Here is a 21,812-nt window from a genome sequence, read left to right on the forward strand (position 1 = left end):
GATAAACTTAAATATCTGCAGAAATGTGAGGGGTGTACTCACTTTTTGTGATTCACTGTATATTGTGTATTTAAGGGTTTCTATGTTAAGTGCTTGAGTTAGCGTCTTATTCTTGTGCACAAATACAACAGTATTGTGTAATTCTGCTGCACACAGTGGAACAAAATGTGCTGGCCTGTTTTTTTTAAACATGGCATCACATGCTGCAGCTCTTCTGCTAGGGGTTAGTGTGTGAGTGTGTGTGTGTGTATATGTGTGAGTGAGTGTGTCCAGACTGTGAGCAGATTTCCTGTGAAAGTGTATCGTGTCCAGTAACAGAGCTATTGTCAGCGTTTTCCCTCCTGCTACAGATAACCTTTGAGCTGTCCACGGCGTATGAACACGGTCAACATGTGCGACCCCTCTGACTCCTCACGTATACACTGATCTCAACATTCAATAACATCGAGCACTGCTGATCTATTATTAAAATCTATTATTCTTCTGTTATGTATTAAGTCACTGGAGCTGCTGTTTTTAGGATCAGTTCTGGCAGCTAATTTAAAGAAAGGCTTTCAGTATTGTGTTGGAATTATCACACGTTATGTAGATGTTATAAAAAGCTTTTAATTGGCTGGTCCTTAATATCTCAGAACATTGTCTGCAGGGTGTCCTAGCGGGCCATTACCAAAGACTAGAATAAGATGAGGCAAATGGATGTACATGCTCCATAAATCATCTATATATATTTTTTTATTAGATTAGATTATTAGATTAGAACAGCACTGCTGATGTAAATGTTTGCTTTTAGAAAAGCACTGCAAAAATACTTCGTAATTGGGATTAATTACTCGTAATTGGGATGAGACCCCTAAATGTAAATTTATGATTGAATTGGCACTGCTAAAGTAAGCTTGTGATTACAATGGCACTGCTATTGTAAATTTTTGATTGGAATAGCACCTCTGATGTTTCTTTTTTTTTTTTCATATAATTTCAATAATTATTTTAAGTTTATGTTTATGTTAATTATGTTTAAGTTTTATATTTTGTTTTTGTTTTTTGTTTGTTCAAACAATGATTTACAAATATATTTAAGTGATTTGATTTATTAAATTGTGGAAAAAGTGCCAAAGTAACTGAAATCCTGTTTTTGGCATTTGGTCAGATGTTTTGTTTGGATTTGGAGAGATTTTTTCGTTTCGGTTCTTCTCTTTTAATAACTGTTACCATTTTTGCATCAGAATTGCCCAACTCTATCTGAATACCAAAACCCTATTTCCATTCCACATGTGTTTAATGTGGTAAAGAGAGACTCTGACTGCTTCCAGATGTGGTTTTAGGGATCCAGTGGTAATCCAGTCTCTGCTGCGCCCAGGAAGTGTTTCCATCTGGCTTTAATGTGGTCACGTTGCAGCCTCTGTGTTGGAGCCACAAAAAATAATAATAATAATAATAATATTATTGGCATTTACCAGTCCTGAATAAGTGTCTCCACCTACAGAGTGACTTAGATCCTCTCAGAAATTCTCGTATTTTTTGTTTTTTAACAGTAAAAGTCCAGCACGTTGGAGAGATTGATTATTATTGACTGCACTGCTGAAAGTGTTTTAAACAAACACTCGTACACACAGTCACTCTGCCAACGTACACAGATCCTGTGTGAGTGTTTGCTCAGTCTGATAAAGGCCATGGGAGTTTTACACTCTAACGACATCAGTTCCTGTGTACACACACAGCCTGTGCAGAGTAAAAGCTCTTAGTTGTTAGATATTCTGACGTTTAATGTCAGGATTATTAAGGATGTGTTATTAATAGGGATGTGTCATATCTTATGTGATCTATCTAATAAAAATAATGATATTTTGTTAAAAAAAAAAACATGTTATTGGAATAGACTGGTTTCAATACGGTATTATTATTATTTACTTTATTTTTTTAACTATAAGGCTCACTTAAAAGTGAGGTGAGTACTGTATATCAGACTGTAGTCGGCATGTTTACCATGTTAAAACAAGCTACGTGATAGCGCCCTGGCTCACCAGAACACGCAGGGTTCCTCAGTGTAATGCTGTCGGGTGGCATAACGGTTAGCTGCTAATGCCAATGTACCCTTCATAAGTGGAAATCTGGGAATCTAAGCTTATTCTGTAAATAAACTGTATAAAAAGTTTACTCACCCAAATGTACTGTTTTCAGGAGAGATATCGGTGTAGATTAACAACCAGCACTCTTTGGACTTTAATTCTTGAAAAAAAAAAATTCTTTAACATTTTTTTGTTTACTTAGCTTTGCTTTATAAACTATATTATTAAATACAGTGTATAAATAAATAAAGTGTATTCTTGAAATATTTTTTTTTTGTTTAATTCAAAAAGAATACCATGAAATATCATGATGTTATTTTAGTGCCATATCGCCAACCCTAATTATCACAATAGGACCAGTAACATGTTGATGGTTACATATAGTGGTAAATATTGGGACGCACTCATACTTGTGTAAAACACCATATCTTTATTTTAATATCCCAGGAGAGAGAAAGAGAGAGAAAGTGAGAGCGAGATAGGGGGGAGACTGAGCTGAGGAAATGAGCAGTGTGTGCATGCTTGTGAGTTTGTGCAAAGCATGCATGGAAAAATAGAGTGCGCCCCTTAGTTAAGACCATTCACACATACCTCAGCAGAGGAGAGCTGCTTCCTGGGAGCTCTCTGAGGTGGCCTCTAAAAAATAGAGAAATATATGTTCACTCTCTCTCTCTCTCTTTCTCGCTCAGGTTGTCACATGTATGGTCTCTCTTTCTGTCCCTCAGAAGATACAGTATAGGCCTGACCTCAGGGTCTCTGAAGCCTGAGGCCCAGAGAGAGTGTAGGATTTAAAGAGGGATGCTCCTGGACTGTGTGAGCTGAGTGAGGAAGAGTGGGGTGGACGGTGCCTCTGTTGCATTTTCTGGCATCTGTTCAAATGTTCACACTATTCTAGAGCCGGGCATTTACTCTCAGATTGACTTTAATTCACCTCAAATCAGCCAAGAGGGCCGTGCAATTTGTTTAATGGTGGGAGACTTGCTGTATTTTGCTCTGTATGCTTTATTTTTATCCTCCTTTCACCCACCATTTTTCTTTTGTACATTTTTTTTTCTCAAATTTCTTGAGTAGCACTGCTGAGGTAAATGTATGATTTGGAATATCAGTGCTTAAGTAAACTTGAGATTAGAATAGCACTGCTGATATAAATGTATGATTTTTAGAGTAGCAGTGGTAAAATAAACTCGTAATTGCGATAGCACCCCTGAAGTAAATGAAAGAATGAAATAGCACTACTTATTGTGGTGATCCTGACTTTGGGTTTAAAATTACAGTATAATTAGTTATTTCTGAGACTAATAAATGTCTGCAAATAATGGCTACCAAGTAGTGCATCACCTTTCCAGCACTTTCAGCTTCACCTGGATATGTATTGAACCTTGACGATTGACAATTAACCTGCACAGAACATTTTAAAAGGATTTATTCTCTTTTTTATTCCCAGTTTTTAAAACAGTGCAAGTCAGAACTGTGCTACACCTATAATCTCTGCAGAATCGCTGTGGTCTGAGGCGCTGGTCTGAGAGAGTACGGGTTAAAGAGTGACAGATTGCCGGTTGTTTTGCCTGGGGTGGTGGCGGTGGTGGTTATCCGCGTTGTGTGCAGGGTGGTGGTTAAACATTGAGGAACTGTAGTTGTAATGATCCAACTACACCCTGTTTACAGCATGTAATCAGTCACTGCATCTCATCACATCTCACCTCCAGATCTCCTCCAGCGCTGCAGCAGCGCTCCTCTCTAAACTGCTGCCTTTTATCAGAATCTAAAAGGAAGATCACATCAAAGACAACGAAGAGTTATCAGAACTAAAGTAGAGATGACCCTGATGGGGAAGAGTGATCAGATAAGATAATCCATTTTATTAGTCCCACGGTGGAGAAATTCCCATAGCGTCAGTGATGACGTGTGTGACGGTTACAGCTAGTCTTAAAAATCCTTTTTGCAAAAATCAGAATAAAAGTCCTGAGACCAGAAAACATTTAATAAATGCACTACATAATAAAGATTTAGAATTTTAGATTTGTATTGATGGATTAAAATAAAAAACGTTTATTACATTTGCAGTATTTGAGACTTGAACTGTTCTTATAGTGATGAGCAATTTATATATATATATATATATATATATATATATATATATATATATATATATTTTATATTTATATATTTTTAATAAACATTGTTAAAGTCATGCAAAATTTTAAAATGTGTTTATTTACATTTCAAACAAAGACTTTCAACTAGTCAATTCAATACAATACATCTGTCGTGTTTCCTGCAAATCATTTTATTTTTCAGGCGATAACTAAAGAAAATATAAATTTAATTTTTTTTTATTAATTTGAAGTAAAGGGAATAAGATTAATTTTTATATTAATTTAATTTATTTTATTGTTTTTGGTATCAAGAATTGAGTAGTTTTTGTGGTGTTTCTACAGGAGATACAGGAGACTCCATATTTTGGAGTGCTTCCATCAGTGTGTTTTATTAGAAAAAAAAAATAATAAAAAGAAAACGGTCTGAAATTTAGACACGAGTTAAATCAGAAAACAGCTTGTAAACACTAACTGTATAGTTTGTGAGGTGTTCTCTTGAATGAGTTGAGTGAATGAGGCTGAAAACTGGCCATTGTGCTCATGACAAGGCCAGGTGAATTTGATGTACAGCGGTATAAGGGTGAGTTTTAGTGAAGTTTCTCCAGCACTAAGGCTGGGTGCAGCAGCATTAGCATTAGCCACTAACTGCAATGCTAGCTCTGTCATCATTTAGAGGCAAGTATATCAGACTGTAGTCTGTGTGTTTACTGTGTTGAAAAAGCTACGTTGAAAGAACCGCTAGCTGGTAGCCCCCTAGATAACTGGAACACTCAGAATTCCTTAGTCTAGTGCTATCGAGAAGCATTTACGTCCCACTAGCGCTGCAATTAGCGGCTAATGCTAATGCTGCTGCACCCAGCCTTAGCGCTGGAGAAACTTCACTAAAAACTTGCCCTCAGACAAAATATTGGAAATCTAAGCTTCTTGTACCGTATTTTTCGGACTATAAGGCGCACTTAAAAACTTTTAATTTTCACAAAAATTGACAGTGCGTCTTATAATACGGTGCGCCTTTTGTATGGATTTTACTCGTCAGGTTGTAAGGAGCAGTAAACACACACTCCGTGCAGCGTTATAGAGAGTTTCAGTGCTATACAGAGTCCAGAGCCGTGCAGCTCCGAGGCTGAGCAGCAATAGCATTAGCTAGATGCTAACCGCTAAGCTAGCTAGCTTATTCACTGAGATCAGTATTATCTAAATTTTACTCGTCAGGTTGTAAGGAGCAGTAAACACACACTCCGTGCAGCGTTATACAGAGTTTCAGTGCTATACAGAGTCCAGAGCCGTGCAGCTCCGAGGCTGGAGCAGCAAATAGCATTAGCTAGCTTATTCACTGTTCAGAGATCAGTATTATCTAAATTTTACCCGTCAGGTGTAAGGAGCAGTAAACACACACTCCGTGCAGAGCAGCAATAGCATTAGCTAGATGCTAACCACTTAGCTAGCTAGCTTTTTCACTGTTCAGAGATCAGTATTTTCTAAATTTAGCACTTTTAATACTGCTGGAGCAGTATTATTAGAGTTAGATGCTAATCGCTAAGCGTTCACCGTTCAGAGGTGAGTTATCGGCCTGTAAGTCTGTGCTGCTTTGCCTGGCTAGCATTAGCTAGATGCTAAGCGCTAACTCTCTCAGAGGTGAGTTTTATCAGCCTGTAATCTGCTTGTTTACCGTGTTAAAACAAGCTACGGGGGACGAATCGCTAGCTAATATCTCACTGTCTTACCAGAACACGCAGGATTACTCAGTGTAACGCTGTCGTTTAAGTTTGGGTTAACTTTACTAGTTTAGGTGACTAGCTAGCGTGCTAGCGGATAGCTATGCTAACGCTGGTGCAGCAAGCCTTAGTGGACATCTGGAAATCTAAGCTTACTGTAAATAAACTGAAGCACGTTACTCACCCAAATAAACAGTTTTCAGGAGAGGAATCTGTGTAGATTAATATCCAGCACTCGTTTGACTTTGAAAGAGCTAGATTTATATATACTGAGACGCTCCACCGGCAAGCGACCACCCCCGGTGGGGGAAGGGAAACATGGCGCCACCCCTGTTCACTTTGATATAGGCACCCTTTCTAGTGTCACTTAACGCGCCTTATAATGCGATGCGCCCTATGTATGGAAAAATAGCAGAAAATAGGCGTTCTTTGATAGTGCGTCTTATAATACGGTGCGCCTTATAGTCCGAAAAATACGGTAAATAAACTGAAGTTCTTTACTCACCCAAATAAACAGTTTTCAGGAGAGAAATCTGTGTAGATTAACACCCAGCTCTCGTTTAACTTAAAAAAAAAAAAAAAATTCTTTTTAAGAATTAGTTTTATTTACTTAGGTGATTTCCCATTAGAAGGGAAACATAGGGAAACCCTTCCATGGTGCTCACTTTGATTTAGGCATCCTAACAAGTGGCCTTATAGTCTGAAAGATTCGGTAGTCCTTGTGTAATATTATTTCATTCCTAATTTTCTCATATCTCTCTTTTTTTTTTTTTTTTTTTCTCACAGACTGACCAAGTGTTTGTGACCCTGACCTGACCCTGCTCGTCCTGCTCCTGACCGGTGTACCCGAGCGTGTGTAGAGATGCCTCCAGCGACAGGTGGTCCAGTGGGGTACACTCCCCCCGAGGGAGGCTGGGGCTGGGCGGTGGTGGTGGGAGCCTTCATCAGCATTGGCTTCTCCTACGCCTTCCCCAAATCCATCACCGTCTTTTTCAAAGAGATCGAGCAGATCTTCGGAGCCACCAGCAGCCAGGTCTCCTGGATCTCCTCCATCATGCTGGCCACCATGTACGCGGGAGGTAGGTCCGGCTCGGCTCCACCGCTGAAAAATAAAACAACCAAACACAGCTGTGCTTGTGTAACGTCTCTGATCCACCGAACTCATCCACTGTGTGCTACTGGAAACAGGTTTCTGGGTGTGAGGGTGATTCAGGACTGTCCTGGATATCATATCTTCATAGACTGATGTTGAAAATAATAAGTGTGTGAGTAGTTTAGGTTGTTGTTTTGAGATTAAATAAAGAGCGTTTTTGTGAGGTCTGGAGTACTTTTAGTAAAGCTTGGCATTAGCCAGAATTAAAATCTGACTTCATTTTAGATTGTGTGGCTAACTTTGAATGAATGGACTATTTATTTATTAATGATTGAATTTATTTATTCAATGAAGTATCTAATGAGTTCTAACCAAATTGCTGCAGATGGCTGCTTGCTGTAACAAAAGACAGAAACCAAATGATTTGATTATCACATTTTACTTATCTACATAAACATCATAAAAGGTTGAAGTAAAAAGTATAAAAAGGTGAAAAAAAAAAACTTTAAAATCCATTAAGCTAGTTTATATTTGTTTTTTTATTAGTTTTAAAGATAAAGCTAAAATATGGACGCAAAAATAAATTAAATCCTATTTTCTCCCCAATTTACAAGGCCAGTTAACCAACCCACTCATTAAGACTCCCCCTATCACTAGTGAGGCCCCAACACCAGGAGGGTGTAGACTAGCACATACCTCCTATGATACATCTGATGTCAACCACCGCCTCTTTTATAACTGCTGCTGATGCAGCATTACAGGAGGAACTCTGAGAAAATGCGCAGCGACTCGGTTCTGATGCATCAGCTCACAGACGCAGCCTTGTGCTAATCAACAATCACGCTAAGAGTGATGAGGGGAAAGAGCGCCATCTACTGTACCCACCCAGAGAGAACAAGACCAATTGTACTCTCTCAGGGCTCTGGCAGCTGATTGCAAGCTGCATGACTGGGATTCGAACCAGCCGTCTTCTGATCATAGTGGCAGCGCCTTAGTCCTCTGGACTGTTGTTCGTATACAGTTGGTTGAAAGCAAAAATTTTAGGCAAATAATTGTTGCATTTGTGTTTTACAGTTTGTTTATACTGGAGTGTCTAGTCCTTCTGTTATAAATGTGTATGTACAGCTCTGTAAAAAAAAATGAGACCACTTCAGTTTCTGAATTAGTTTCTCTGATTTTGATATTTATAGGTATATGTTGGAGTAAAATGAACATTGTTGTTTTATTCTATTATATGCAAACAAATTTCTCCCCAATTCCAAATAAAATATTGTCATTTAGAGCATTTATTTGCAGAAAATGAGAAATGGCTGAAATAACAAAAAAGATGCAGATCTTTCAGACGTCAAATAATGCAAAGAAAACAAGTTTATATTCATAAAGTTTTAAGAGTTCAGAAATCAATATTTGGTGGAGTAACCCTGTTTTTTAATCACAGTTTTCATGCATCTTGGCATCATGTTCTCCTCCACCAGTCTTACACACTGCTTTTAGATAACTTTATTCTGCCTTACTCCTGGTGCAAAAATTCAAGCAGTTTGGTGGTTTGATGGTTTGTGATCATCCATCTTCCTCTTGATTATATTCCAGAGGTTTTTAATTAGATAAAATTAAAGAAACTCCTCATTTTAAAGAAGTTAGTATCACGCCAGCAGGTATGTTCATGTCTAATATCAGCATCAGCCCTAAGAAATACATAATGTGCAACATACTCATAATATTAAAACACTGATCCTTGCATTTTAGAGGTTATAGCTTTTGAAATGTTAATCGTGTAGATGTTAAATGTGTGATATTTTTTCCTGCACTGCTGATTGGTCAGTTGGTTGGTTGGTGTGAGGACGGGGCCCCTAAGCTGCTCGGTGTGGAGCTGAGGAATGCACCACGTTTCAGGCCTCCTAAAACTACAGCTCTGTTTCATTCAGAAGTGCAGCGTGGCTGCTGAACACGTACACAGTTTCAGTAAACTGCTGAGATTCAGGAACTGAAAATTGTCTGATGTGCTTAATTTGTTGAATATGAATAATGTAGTAGAAATTAAGTTTTAAGGAACATATTTATACTGAATAGGGATTCACATATGTTTTGAATTAAAATATTCCCTGATAGGAATACACTTATCACAACAAAGTATGAACCAATTGATATAAATAAATTAAATTTATGCATATGTGTTGATTTTGGAAAGATTCATATAATAATTAAAAATGTCTTTTTGGGCTATTCCTCTCCAGGTAGCACTTTATTTAACCTTTATAGGCTGAGATAATCTTTACTTCATCTACTATATAATAGAGGAGGTCTTTGTGAAAGTGAAATTACTGGGCAGCTCAAGTACATGGTTTTATTTTAAATTTATTTAGTGTCAGAGCTATCACCATTTTGGACATTTATTAAATTATATAATACATAATATTAATCATTTTCTGTCTTAAGCCTTAAGCAATCTAAATTTATATTAAAATCTTCTTTTCCTCTTCTTTTCCTCATTTATTGTGGTTAAATACTTTTTTAATCATCGCACACAAAATGCCTTTTAGAATGATAATTGAATTATCATTCAGAATTAGATTTGTCAACAATTCACATTGTGATTTTATATTTATTTACCATTTTGACAATATTCATATAGAGGATATCAACACAGAACCAGCTGTACATTTCTTTACAGAGAGTGTAAAAGATCCTGCCACTATGATTGGGAGATTGCTGGTTCGAATCTCAGTCATGCAGCTTGCCATCAGCTGCCGGAGCCCTGAGAGAGCACAATTGGCCTTGCTCTCTCTCTGGGCTTTCTTTCCCCTCATCACTCCTAGGGTGATGTGGATCAGCACCAGGCATCTGTGAGCTGATGTATCAGAACCGTAATGCTGTTCGGCAATGCTTCATCAGCAGGAGTTCAAAAAGAGGCTGACTTCACATGTATCTGGGGAGGCATGTGCAAATCTTCACCATTCTGGTGTGTTGGGGTATCACTAGTGAAAGGGGATATACAGCTGAGTAGCAGCTAAATGGGTGAGATAATAGAAGAATCTGCTATTCCTGATGCATTTTTATCTGCGAGTCAGGCAAATAAGATAAAAACTGTGTAATTTAAGATTTTTTTAAATTACTGTAATATAGTATTTTGCTATAACGCCCAGGTCTTAGTGGCTTTTATACTATTCATTTGGATGTCAATTATATCATATCAACCGTAATTAAGAAATAGGGGTGGCCAATATGGCCCTACAATTATATCACATGACAAAAAAAAAAAAATTAATCACAGTTTTCATGCATCTTGGCATGTTCTCCTCCACCAGTCTTACACACTGCTTTTGGATAACTTTATGCTATTCACTCCTGGTGCAAAAATGTAAGCAGTTCAGTTTGGTTGGATGGCTTGTGATCATCCATCTTCCTCTTGATTATATTCCAGAGGTTTTCAATTTGGTAAAATCAAAGAAATTTAGGTGGTTGTCTTATTTTTTCTAAATTTTATCTTTTTTTTTTATCAAGAAAGTAATATACTTAGGGGTGGATGATGTCACGATATTTCAGGGTATAATATTGTTCACGATATTCAAAAATGTTGGCGATATTATTGTGAACGATACGACATGGCACAGCCCTATTAAGAAATATATCATGATATATAAATTTGGCCTATATCATCCAGCCCTAACTTTTAACTTATTGTGAGAATAATAATCAGATTAAGGATTAAGTTGGTTTGTTTAAGGTGCTGCAGGTGAGCCTGCTTTATTCTGAACTGTGGTTCAGGCTTCTAAACATATCTGCCGTCACACAGACACATGGCGGTTGTGGTGGTCGTCATAGTAACGTGGGTTTCCTGTGAAACTCTAGTCTTCCTACAGAGACAGGGCGGCTTCTTTCAGTAACCCACGTGTGCACTGCTGCACGTCATCAAACGAGCAAATCCGTCCAAAACAAAGCTTGAAAAAAAACAGGTGCTGGTGAAGTCTTACTTCCTTACACTACTCATGAGCTCTGTGAACGCGTTGAATATTTGGCAACCGTAAAGATCCAGCCGGAAAAAGTTTCATAGTTTGGCCAAATAAGTGAAAAAGCAGAATATTTTGGGTCATATTGCAGTGTTTACACTGACACTTTACTGGATTCCAAAACACAAACCTGATCCAAAAAGATATCAGTTAGCTTAAAACTGTATTAACAAACAGGAGGCTCTCTATAGCTATAAGGCTGTGTTTAGACTTCAGTCTGTCATCAGCTATCAGCTAGTAATCCAGCTCAGAAAAAAAAACAGTCAGCTTTGCAGTAGGTTGGCAGTCACATCTAAATCACGTTTCAGGCCAGCCAAAACCTCTGCAGCACTACATACAGCACCAGTCATAAGTTTGGACACTTCCAACCAATGTGTTCCTTATTTATTTATTTATTTATTTATTTATTTATTTTTATTTATTTTCATAGTAAATTTCATATTGAAGACTATATTGAAGCTATACAGGAATTTACAGAATAGTTCTTTAAATAAAAAGTGTTAAACAAACCAGAATATATTTTATACTTTAGATTCTCCTGAATAAGTAGCGCATTTTAGCTTTGAGGACATATCTGAAAACCTTATCATCTATTTATTTATTTATTTATTTATTTATTTATTTATTTTTGCTGTTTACTACTTAATTTCATAATTGACCCTTAATTTTTTTTTTTATGTCTGGACTGCTGGAGGTCTTAGGTGTATTGGCGCAACACGACTCTGGTCCAATATATTGTAATGTATTCACATTCTGTGAGCAAGTATGGCATGTATTTTGCTACTATTTGGGGGAAAGAAAGTAGGTAAATAATTTATAGTCTTTCATTATGGAGTCCGAATAAAAGGGAGTTTTTATTTTTATGCAGTCATGAGGACAGCATTGTTGTACTTTGTTGTTAGATCCCACTATCAAGTGGGCGGAGTTTAAACACTACATGAACCACTGTGTGACGCCAATACTGTTTTTTAAAAATAGATACAGTATTGCAAAACAAACTCTAGTGATACTTTAATCAGTTTAATTATTTCCTACACCTCTAATCTGATCCACTCTCAGCTCATATATGAAAAAGACAAAAAAAAAAATGGGAGGTGTAATGTGGGAGGGGCACTGGGTGATGTATGGGTTTAGAGGTGAGGCAGGAGGAAGAGCTGATTGGCTGAGCTGTTGCAGCAGCAGCAACACGCCTCTAATAGTGGTGAGATACAGATGGTTAGACCTCAGCAGGGGGTGGTACTATTAGTAATTGACTGATTTGCATATTGTGATGTGTCTGCGTACTAAAGTACACAAAATCATTTACGCCTATAGCACAGTTGAACCTGAGCGGGTGCTGCAGAGGCGGAAATTACCACTATAAAAGCGTTTATTAAAGGTAAGGAAAGGTTTATATGATGTTAAGCAGGACTGTTTTTTTTTTTTTTTTTTTTACACTACTACACATTTTAACTATATATAAAAAAAAAACATGGTTTAGGGTTTAGTGGCTCTTTAATAATATATTTTTAATAAACTTAGTAACTTATTAGTTATTAGTTTCGGTTAGACATTCTTTATCACTCATCACTAGTATGTACAGTTGGCATCAACTCAATGGCAGCTACAACTTCCTCATATCTAACAGGATATGTAACTGCTGTTTTGCTGAATTACTTCTAGTGCACCAGCCTTTTCAGCAGGAAATGCATGAATGAACCTTTTATGTTGGACATCAATCAACCCATTGTCATGTAGCATCGTTTCTCACATCTACTGAATGTACTGTGTATGTGATTTATTCTGGTGTTCTGAACACAAACATGACTTTGATTCTGACTCATTAGTGTTGTGCTGTACACTGAGATGCTAAAGTAATGGTGAAAGGAACTATGGTGTCACAGGACTCTGTTCACATGGACAATTTTAGCCAGACGCCACCGTTCGCAATCATTTACCATCCACTAGGGATGTACGATAAATCTAAGCCTAGGTATCACCACATCTAAAGCCCTAGTTTCTCAGGGGCTTCTGGGGTATTTGTTTTTCTTTTATGGGGGTCCTCATAAAGTTTAACTGAATTATTATCTACTGTTTTTCGCTGAACTCCGTGCTCCTCAGGTCATTTTAGTCCCGTCCGGGCGCACATCCGAGTTTCATCTCCTCACGTTTAATAAAATAGCTGTTGGTCCACTATCACGCCCTGTAAACGCTCTCCCAAAGTGTAAACACAACAGTGAGAGGCAATGGAGAGTTCCTGAACATGTCATGTGACCAGGAAAGCCAAAAAAAAAAAAACCTCACTGGTCCTCCTGTTTTTTTTTTCTTTTCTTTCAATTACAGTCTGGATGCAAGAGTTTTATCACTGAGTAGAAGTATGAAATATTTTTCACAGATGTCCCCCTGAGAAAGTAATCCCATCCAGATAGAGCTTAAACCTAATAATTACAAATTACAATACTGTTTTTCAAAATTAACTTTTTTTTTACATGCTTTGAACACTGTGGCTTATGACAGTCTGTTTTTTTATTTATTTATTAATATTATTTTATTTTTATATGCTTTACTCACCCAACTTGCCCAAATAAACAGAAAAATCTTCAGAGGAGAAGTGTGTAGATTAATCCAGTTCTCGCCAGGACAACAAAGTATTTGCAGCTGATCGCGCTGTGCTTTGCGGAGGCTTTCCGCTGTTATCTGTTGAACTTTTTTGTTTTCTTTGTAACCTGTTTAAAAGACATTACGTTACATTCAACAACACACTCTTTACTCTCCCGTAAATGTATATTAGACACACAAATTAATTCTATAAAAAGAATAATTGTTTTTAGTGTAGTATCGTGACATTAATGTCCTACATTGTTATATTTGGTCAGCAGCAGGTTATAAATGTTACTAACTGATGGTAATCACAGCAGCCCTGAGACGGATCATGAGTGGAAAATGCCTCCCTCCGTGCTTCTTAAACTGGCAGCCCAAGTAATTAATCTACTTTTCTCTTTTAATATTACAACTTTACTATAGTCAGGTATGGTATATGTACAAAGTTTTTAAATTAGTGGGTGCTGCTTACATTTAGGTACACTAAATAGCCAAGAAATTACGGTATACAGTAGAGCTGGGGACGATTTGTTTTTATGAAAATAAAGAAAACTTAAAGCAAAAAAAAATTGTAATAAAATAAAACAAAAAAAAAACTGAAAAAAAAACTGCTCTTATTGTAACATTTAACAACACGGCAAAAAACTGATTTAATTTAAACTATTTAAAAATAGTTATTTTGAGACGTGGCTGCCTATTTAAAAAGCAACAGAAGTTGTTCATTTGTTGGAGTTTATTTGTATCATTTCTAACATATTTAGAGTGTTTTTTACTCACTTTTTTCTCTCTTACAATGTCAATCCTTTACAGCTTCAAAAACATGTGTTATGCAAATTAGGCGATGGCGTCATTTAGCGACTTCTAGCGACTTTTAGGAGATTTTAGTAGAGGGGAAAAAATCTATTTAAATCGAAAATCGGATAAAAAAAAAAATCAAAGATTTTTTTTTTTTTGGGCTATATCGCCCAGCTCTATTATACAGTATGGGTAAATAAAATAAAGCATAGGGATACTTTGATAAATACATGTTTTTGTAATAAATGTAGTTTCGCAACTGCTTTTTGTTGACCAGCAAGGCGAGGCTTGCTGTTTTTAATGTAAATTTAGTGAAAACCTGTGAAGAAACACGTTTGTTTTCATTGTATTTGTTTCGGTTTCGTCCCAGAAATTCCTGACGATGCATCACTTACAGTAGGCATCACCTCAATAGCAGCTACAACTTCCTCATATCTTTCTTTTTAAAGCCGAGCGGCTACACAGGATATGGTTTTCCCTGTAACTGTGCTACTCAGAAAAGAATTAGTGAGTTTTGAGAGTTTTGTGAGGGCACAGGATGACTTCAGTGTGGTGAATTACCTACTCAGCATTACTCACTCAGGCAGGGATACGCCCACGTTCTGATGCACACGAGTTCCTGCACGTAGCCTTTATTCACTCGGAGGCTCTCGCATCGCTGAACGTGTTGACCCTAAAAGCCGCCGCTGCGCCTGTGCTCTGAGAGGGGGAGGGGGAGGGGGAGGTGTGTGTTAGGGGTGTGATGATGATGGTGATGGTGATGCTATAAGTGAATTAGTGCATTCAGTGGCTGTTAAGTCAACAGAATTGATTGTTGTAAATGCATCATTTTGCTGAATCACTTCTAGAGCCTGGAGTTTCAGCAGGGAACGGATGAATAAACCTTTTATGCCGGACATCAATCAACCCATTGTGATGTAGGAGTTTTTCTCTGACGTCTGTGTACTCTGTATGTGATTTTATTTATTAGTTTTTTTTTCTGCTGTTCTGGACACAATCATAGCTTAGAAGGAAAGGAATTAGAGTTTAGATTCTAGTTAGAAAGTAGAGATTTCCCACCACTTTCCTCAGGTTGGGCTCAAGAAAATGGTCTGAGACGTAGGCGTCTGTTTTTTAATGCTATTTTTATTATTTCATATAAAGTTATGGCATTATAGTCACAATATAGCAAAGTAACAAGTCAAACTGTTTAAAAAAAATGTTAATTTCCTCACTATGAGTAAATGAGTTACTGAGTTCTGAGTTTCCTCTTCTGAAGTCTCCGTTGCTCCTCCAGTCGCTCGCGTTCAGTAAAACTGAGCCGGATCCTCTTTTAGAGGCTGTAAGTGTGACGGAAGTACATAAAGATGCGTGAAGTGGCCAGAACAAGAAGAGCTCCCACGAAAAGCGACCCGACATCCAAGTTTTTAGAATTAATATACAGTATTAGGCTTAGCAGGGATGGTCGTTCAGCACACTGGTACCATTAAACCCAATATTTTATCCACATTCTTCTCCACTCAGAAATGCTTCTGCTTTTTTATGTTTTATTTTTGGGGAGGGGGGCTGATCTAAGCTCTAAAAGAAACTAATATGGTGTCCCTTGACTTTTGGCATACCCCATGAAAACTAAGGAACGCTGCACTGAGCTGTGGGATATGTGGGCGAGGTCTCTTCTACTGAATGTGGATGGGATCTGTTTCTACCAGCCTTTTTTTTTTGTGCCGGTCACAATCATTACCACCCACTAGGGCTGTATGATAAATCATATTTTTATCGTTTTTGCAGTGAGCTGTAACAACAGCAAACAATTGCATTGGCCAGTACTTGCTGATATGATTCATATCACAATACAGGGATTACAGTTCAGTATGTTACAATATTATTGTGATGCTTCATATTATTTCATATTCTGAACTCTTCACCCGTGGTTGGCGTTATTAGAAAAAGGTTATGTTCTGTTTCTTGGATTTGCCCCCTTTTGACAGAGGGGTGTGTGTGTGTGTGTGTGTGGGGAGTGTAAAGGAAGGCTGCAGTGATGTAGATTGGGAAATAGGAGTTCTGCTTTCTGCAAGAGACTTTGGAAACAGACTGGAGTGATGTGGAATATGTGCAGCTCTGAGAGGCAGGATTTTTCCGGCTAGCATGGCAGCATAGTCTCACAGACTACAAAAAAGCCCTAAATAAAACAAAATCCCAGTATATTTCATCGCTTATTGAGAAAAATGGAGACAATCCTAGATTCCTTTTCACTACTGTGGCTAAACTCACTGGCAGTCAAAAACAAACTAGCTCCGTTATCCCTGTCGACATTAATAGTAATGATTTCATGAAGTTCTTTGATGATAAAATTAATAGCATTAGACAAAAAATTCAGTATCGCCCCTCACATTCTTATATTCATAAATTAGTACCTGTTATATTAGCCATAGTTCACAATAATTCTCTGTACTGTTTTGTTCTGTTATTTGTTTGTTGTTTGTTTGTACTGAGCGGGTCAATCCGAGTAGGATGGGTTCCTCGGACTGAGTCTTGGTTCCTTCCAAGGTTTCTTCCTCTTAAAGGGAGTTTTTCCTTGCCACTGTGTCACCATAAAATTGGCATCTCTGTGGTGCTGCTCATAAGAGGCGTGGACCTGTTTTTCCTGTAAAGCGGCTTTGTGACAACCTTTGTTGTAAAAAGCGCTATATAAATAAAATTTAATTGAATTTAATTGAATTGAATGTGTTCGAGTGACCTTCCCGCTCCCTGCTGTCCGTCATTCTGTTTTTTTTTTTTATTAGTGCTGTCACCACACATGATTAACATGGAAACATGATATGATTAGATTTTTTGTTGGTTTGTTTTAGCACAAATTAATCAGAGTTTAGAGAGGCTGGCGACACATTGGGGGCTTTATTAAGCATGGAAACAGTGGTGCTACTGTTGAGTTCAGAAGGGGCTTATATGTATATCCATACTGAAATATGGATTAAATCTCATAACTAACCATCACTACCCCTCACTTCTCTACTGTGTTTAGAGAGAGAGAGAAAGAGAGACAGACAGAGTTAAGTCAAGTAGTTTTATCGTCAATACTGCATATGTACAGGACATACAGAGAATTGAAATTGCGTTACTCTCCTTCTCAAAAATCACAGCCAGTACAGAAAATAGATATATAATGTAAAATAATGGGAGACACTATATATACAATACAACAAGGACACAAATAGACATGCGTAAGACAGAAGACAATAGTGTAATAATGATGGGGTGGGGGGAGTGATTATGATGGGATGACAGTACAAGTATAAACAGAACCCGTATGAAACAGTAGTGCAAATATGATATAATAGCTTAGAGAGAGACAGAGAGAGAAAGAGTCTGCCTGTCTCTGCCTGTATGGTTCTCTCTGTCTGCCTGTCTCCCTCTCCCTCTCTCTGTCTGCCTTTCTCTGTCTGTCTGTCTCCATCTCCCTCTCTCTGTCTGCCTCTCTCCCTCTTCCTCTCTCCCTCTTCCTCTCTCTGTCTGCCTTTCTCTGTCTGTCTGTCTCTGTCTGCCTGTCTCCATCTCCCTCTCTCTCTCTGCCTCTCTCTCTCTCTGCCTCTCTCCCGCTCTCTCTGCCTCTCTCCCTCTCTCTGTCTGCCTCTCTCTGTCTGCCTCTCTGTCTGCCTCTCTCTGTCTGCCTCTCTCCTCCTCTCTCTGTCTCCCTCTCTCTGTCTGCCTCTCTCCTCCTCTCTCTGTCTGCCTCTCTCCCTCTCTCTGTCTGCCCCTCTCCCTCTCTCTGTCTGCCTCTCTGTCTGCCTCTCTCTGTCTGCCTCTCTCCGTCTTTCTCCGTCTGCCTCTCTGTCTGTCTGTCTCTCTGTTAAGACAGAAGAGAAGGAAGGGGTAGTGATGGTTAGTTATGTGATTTAAAGATGAGTGAATATTTCGGTGTGTGTCTGTGTTAAAAAGATACTGTATATAGTATTCCTAGTATGTGGGCTGTAACTAACATCATTTGAAATAGTTGTATTTGTCATTTTTGTACATTAATGGGATATATTAAGGGTTATAAATGAGTGTTGTTTGGGCTGCCCACCCGCTCTTCTCTGTTTAGACTGGAGAAAACACAGAATGACTCATTTAGAGCTAATTTATGCTGCTGGGGACTGGAGGCTTGGCTTTGCTGTGCTTAATAGGACACAGTATTTAACTTAAGGATATATGTAAGGATATATGTGTCTATACTAAACATGTGGTCAGCATTTGTTATGGGACAGTTAAAACACTGATTTAAGTAATGCTTTACAGCACTGTACTTTAGTCTAGTTTAGAGTTTGTTTAAAGTGCTGTAGAGGCTGAATTCTAATGAAAGCCTGCATAAGACCCTATTATAGTTACTGTGTTTACATGAATGCTGAAATATACTTGTTGTTATATATTTAGACTCGTTACAGAGAGGCAGCTGTATGACAGGCCTGTGGGCTGTGCATCATTTAGCAGTCTGGAAAACCCTCACATCATGCCAAGAGCAGTGCTTCATAAGGGTTTTTTATATATTGCTCTCTGCAATGAGATGCTACAAGCTGCGTGTGAACAATGTATTAATCATAATGGTAGAATTAATAAAAAAAAATAGTAGCAACAACAATCACCATCATTATAATACTAATGTATAAAAGGGTAAATAAAATTTTTATTTAAATAATAATATTTGTAGTTGATTGTAATTGTCATCAAAAATTTATATTAATCATCAAACTGGAAAAAAAAATAATTTATGCAAATTTTAGATTAGATTTAGATTATATAATTTCATGGCAATACATCTTTTTTTTCAGATTTTTGTCTTGTGTAAGTGTAAGATTGTTTTACTTATTCTTATTAAATCTTACTTAGAATTTACACCTTATTTACTTATTTTAAGTAATTTGAAGTCAAATAAGCACCAAAAGTTACCAGTTAAGTTATTCTGATTTTAGCATACAAATTTAAGGAAAAAATAAGGGATTTTTGCTTGATTTAATTCTAACGTCACTCATCTTGAGACTTTGTGATTTTGTTTTTTTTAGTACTTAATTTAAGCATTTACGACAATTTTTGGCAATGGATTTATTATTATTATTATTATTATTATTATTATTATTTTAAATACACTATAAAAGAACCGACACATTACAGCGTCCTAATTCATGTCTGGCTATATGGTTTTACACGCATCCACCCAAGTAATTTAGAGCATCCAATTTATCTGAGCTCTGTGTTTTGGGACTGTGGGACGAAGACTCTAAAGACTTCACCCAGATAGGGACTTGAACCCGAGACCCCAGTGCTGGAAGCCACTGTGCCGGCTGTGTGTTTGTGTTTCTATAGTATTTGCTTGAAGTTACTTTTTAAAAATGATTGTTGTAGGAATACTTGACATTTTTGGTAAAATAAAAAAAATGCAAATACTATTTAGTAATTGAATATTTGTCATTGCAAATATTCAGTTAGTAATTGCAGTTACAGCAAGTAATCAGAATTAGTTAAAAGAACTGCAATGAGATGATTGTATAATAATTGTGGCAGGGCTTAGTAAGAGCTTGTTGTAGCGAGGCTGATGATTGAGGGTCTGCTGTATGAAAGAGCTGTGCGTCACTGAGCAGTCTGGAGAACTCACACGTTACTCAGCAGTGCTTTATAAGGCTGTGCTCTGCAGAGAGACGCCACAGGCAACGTATCAACAACACAGCAACAACACCGGCAACTCTTCTGAGTTTAAAGCTCATTCCTTTTTTGTAGTGTGTGTGTCTGTGTGTGTGTGTGTGTATTAGGGAGTGTGAGAGACTGGGACTCAGACAGACAAACAGAGCGAAAGAAAAAAATAAAGAGAGAGTGAGAGAGAGTGAGAGAGAGTGAGAGAGAGTGAGGGAGAGTGAGGGAGAGTGAGGGAGAGTGAGGGAGAGTGAGGGAGAGTGAGGGAGAGTGAGGGAGAGTGAGGGAGAGTGGGGGAGAGTGGGGGAGAGTGGGGGAGAGTGAGAGAGCGTCCTGAGTAAGAGTCAGATTGGCTTTTTACCAAAACACCGCACTACTGATCATATTTACACCCTACACACCCTAATCCACCAGCACGTCCACCAAAACACCAACAGTAAAATATATGCATGCTTTATTGACTTTAAAAAAGCATTTGATTCTATTTGGCACACTGGACTCTTTTATCAGGTTCTAAAATGTGGTGTAGGGGGTAAAGTATATGATATCATTAAATCTATATACCTAAACAACAAGTGCGGAGTTAAATTAGGCAACAAAAGAACAGAATACTTCACTCAAGGGCACGGGGTGAGACAGGGCTGCAGCTTGAGTCCAACCCTGTTCAATATCTATATAAACCAGTTAGCGGTGTTGCTGGAACAATCTGCAGCCCCTGGATTCACTCTCAACAACACGGAAGTCAAATTCCTGCTCTATGCAGACGACCTGGTGCTGCTGTCCCCCACAGAACAGGGGCTACAGCAGCAGCTGGACCTGCTGGAGCAATACTGTCAGAACTGGGCCCTGACAGTCAATCTGGACAAAACCAAAATTGTAATCTTCCAAAAAAAAAGCCAGGTCTCAGAAAAACAGCCACCTTTTCACTCTGGGAAACACCGCCCTAGAGCACTCATTACACTACGATTACCTGGGCCTGAAAATCAGCGCCTCAGGAAACTTTGATCTGGGAGTGAATGCACTAAAGGAAAAGGCCAGAAGAGCCCTCTTTGCAATCAAGAAAAAATTCCACAAAATAAACATACCAATTAAAATCTGGTGTAAGATATTTGATAGCGTTATTGCGCCTTTTGCGCTGTATGGAAGTGAGGTTTGGGGACCACTCAGTAAACTCGACTATACTAGATGGGACAAGCATCCCACAGAGACCCTGCATGCTGAATTCTGCAGGAATATACTAAAAGTTCAAAGAAAAACACCAACAAACGCATGCAGGGCAGAATTAGGCCGATTTCCACTTCACAATTGCCACATTCCACAGCAATTCAAAAAAGAGCTTTAAAATTTTGGAACCATTTGAAATGTAGTAATGAGAAAACCCTGCAGTATAAAGCACTAAAATCCCAAGAGCTCAGCCCTAAACCCAGTCCCCTCTGTCAGCTGGTTCTGAGATTAACTAACCCACTGACCCCTAACACACCACAGCCTCAGTCCAGCACTGCTGACCAAAGTCCAATCAGAGTCCACCCAATCATCAAACAGACCAAATCAGACTATCTACAACACTGGGACAACCACACCAGAACCCAGTCCAAATTACAATGCTATCGGGCCCTAAACAGACCGTATGAATTAGCAGAGTATCTCTACACCGTCAGAGATCCACAGCAGAGACCGATCCTGACCAAGTACCGGCTCAGTGACCACAGCCTGGCCGTAGAGACCGGCAGGTATAAACAGTCCTGGCTGCCCAGAGAGGAACGAGTGTGTGGTCACTGTGAGAGCGGTGAGGTCGAGACAGAACTGCACTTCCTCCTGCA

The 21,812-nt window shown here is 38.2% G+C and overlaps 1 protein-coding gene and 1 long non-coding RNA gene across 3 annotated transcripts in view; both read left to right on the top strand.

Annotated features, from left to right (window-relative positions):
• LOC125806157 (uncharacterized) overlaps nucleotides 1-21,812 on the top strand; it is a 437,736-nt gene that overhangs the window by 101,870 nt on the left and 314,054 nt on the right. The gene's annotated exons all lie outside the window — the stretch shown is intronic.
• Nucleotides 1-21,812, top strand: part of slc16a1b (solute carrier family 16 member 1b) — a 65,433-nt gene that overhangs the window by 33,827 nt on the left and 9,794 nt on the right. For both annotated transcript variants that reach the window (XM_007236383.4, XM_007236384.4), the window contains exon 2: nucleotides 6,664-6,956. In XM_007236383.4, the coding sequence (XP_007236445.3) occupies nucleotides 6,740-6,956 (217 nt within the window). In that variant the 5' untranslated portion in view covers nucleotides 6,664-6,739. The remainder of the gene's footprint in view (nucleotides 1-6,663; nucleotides 6,957-21,812) is intronic.

Source organism: Astyanax mexicanus, chromosome 12 (genome assembly GCF_023375975.1).
Source record: "Astyanax mexicanus isolate ESR-SI-001 chromosome 12, AstMex3_surface, whole genome shotgun sequence".
NCBI lineage: Eukaryota > Metazoa > Chordata > Actinopteri > Characiformes > Acestrorhamphidae > Astyanax > Astyanax mexicanus.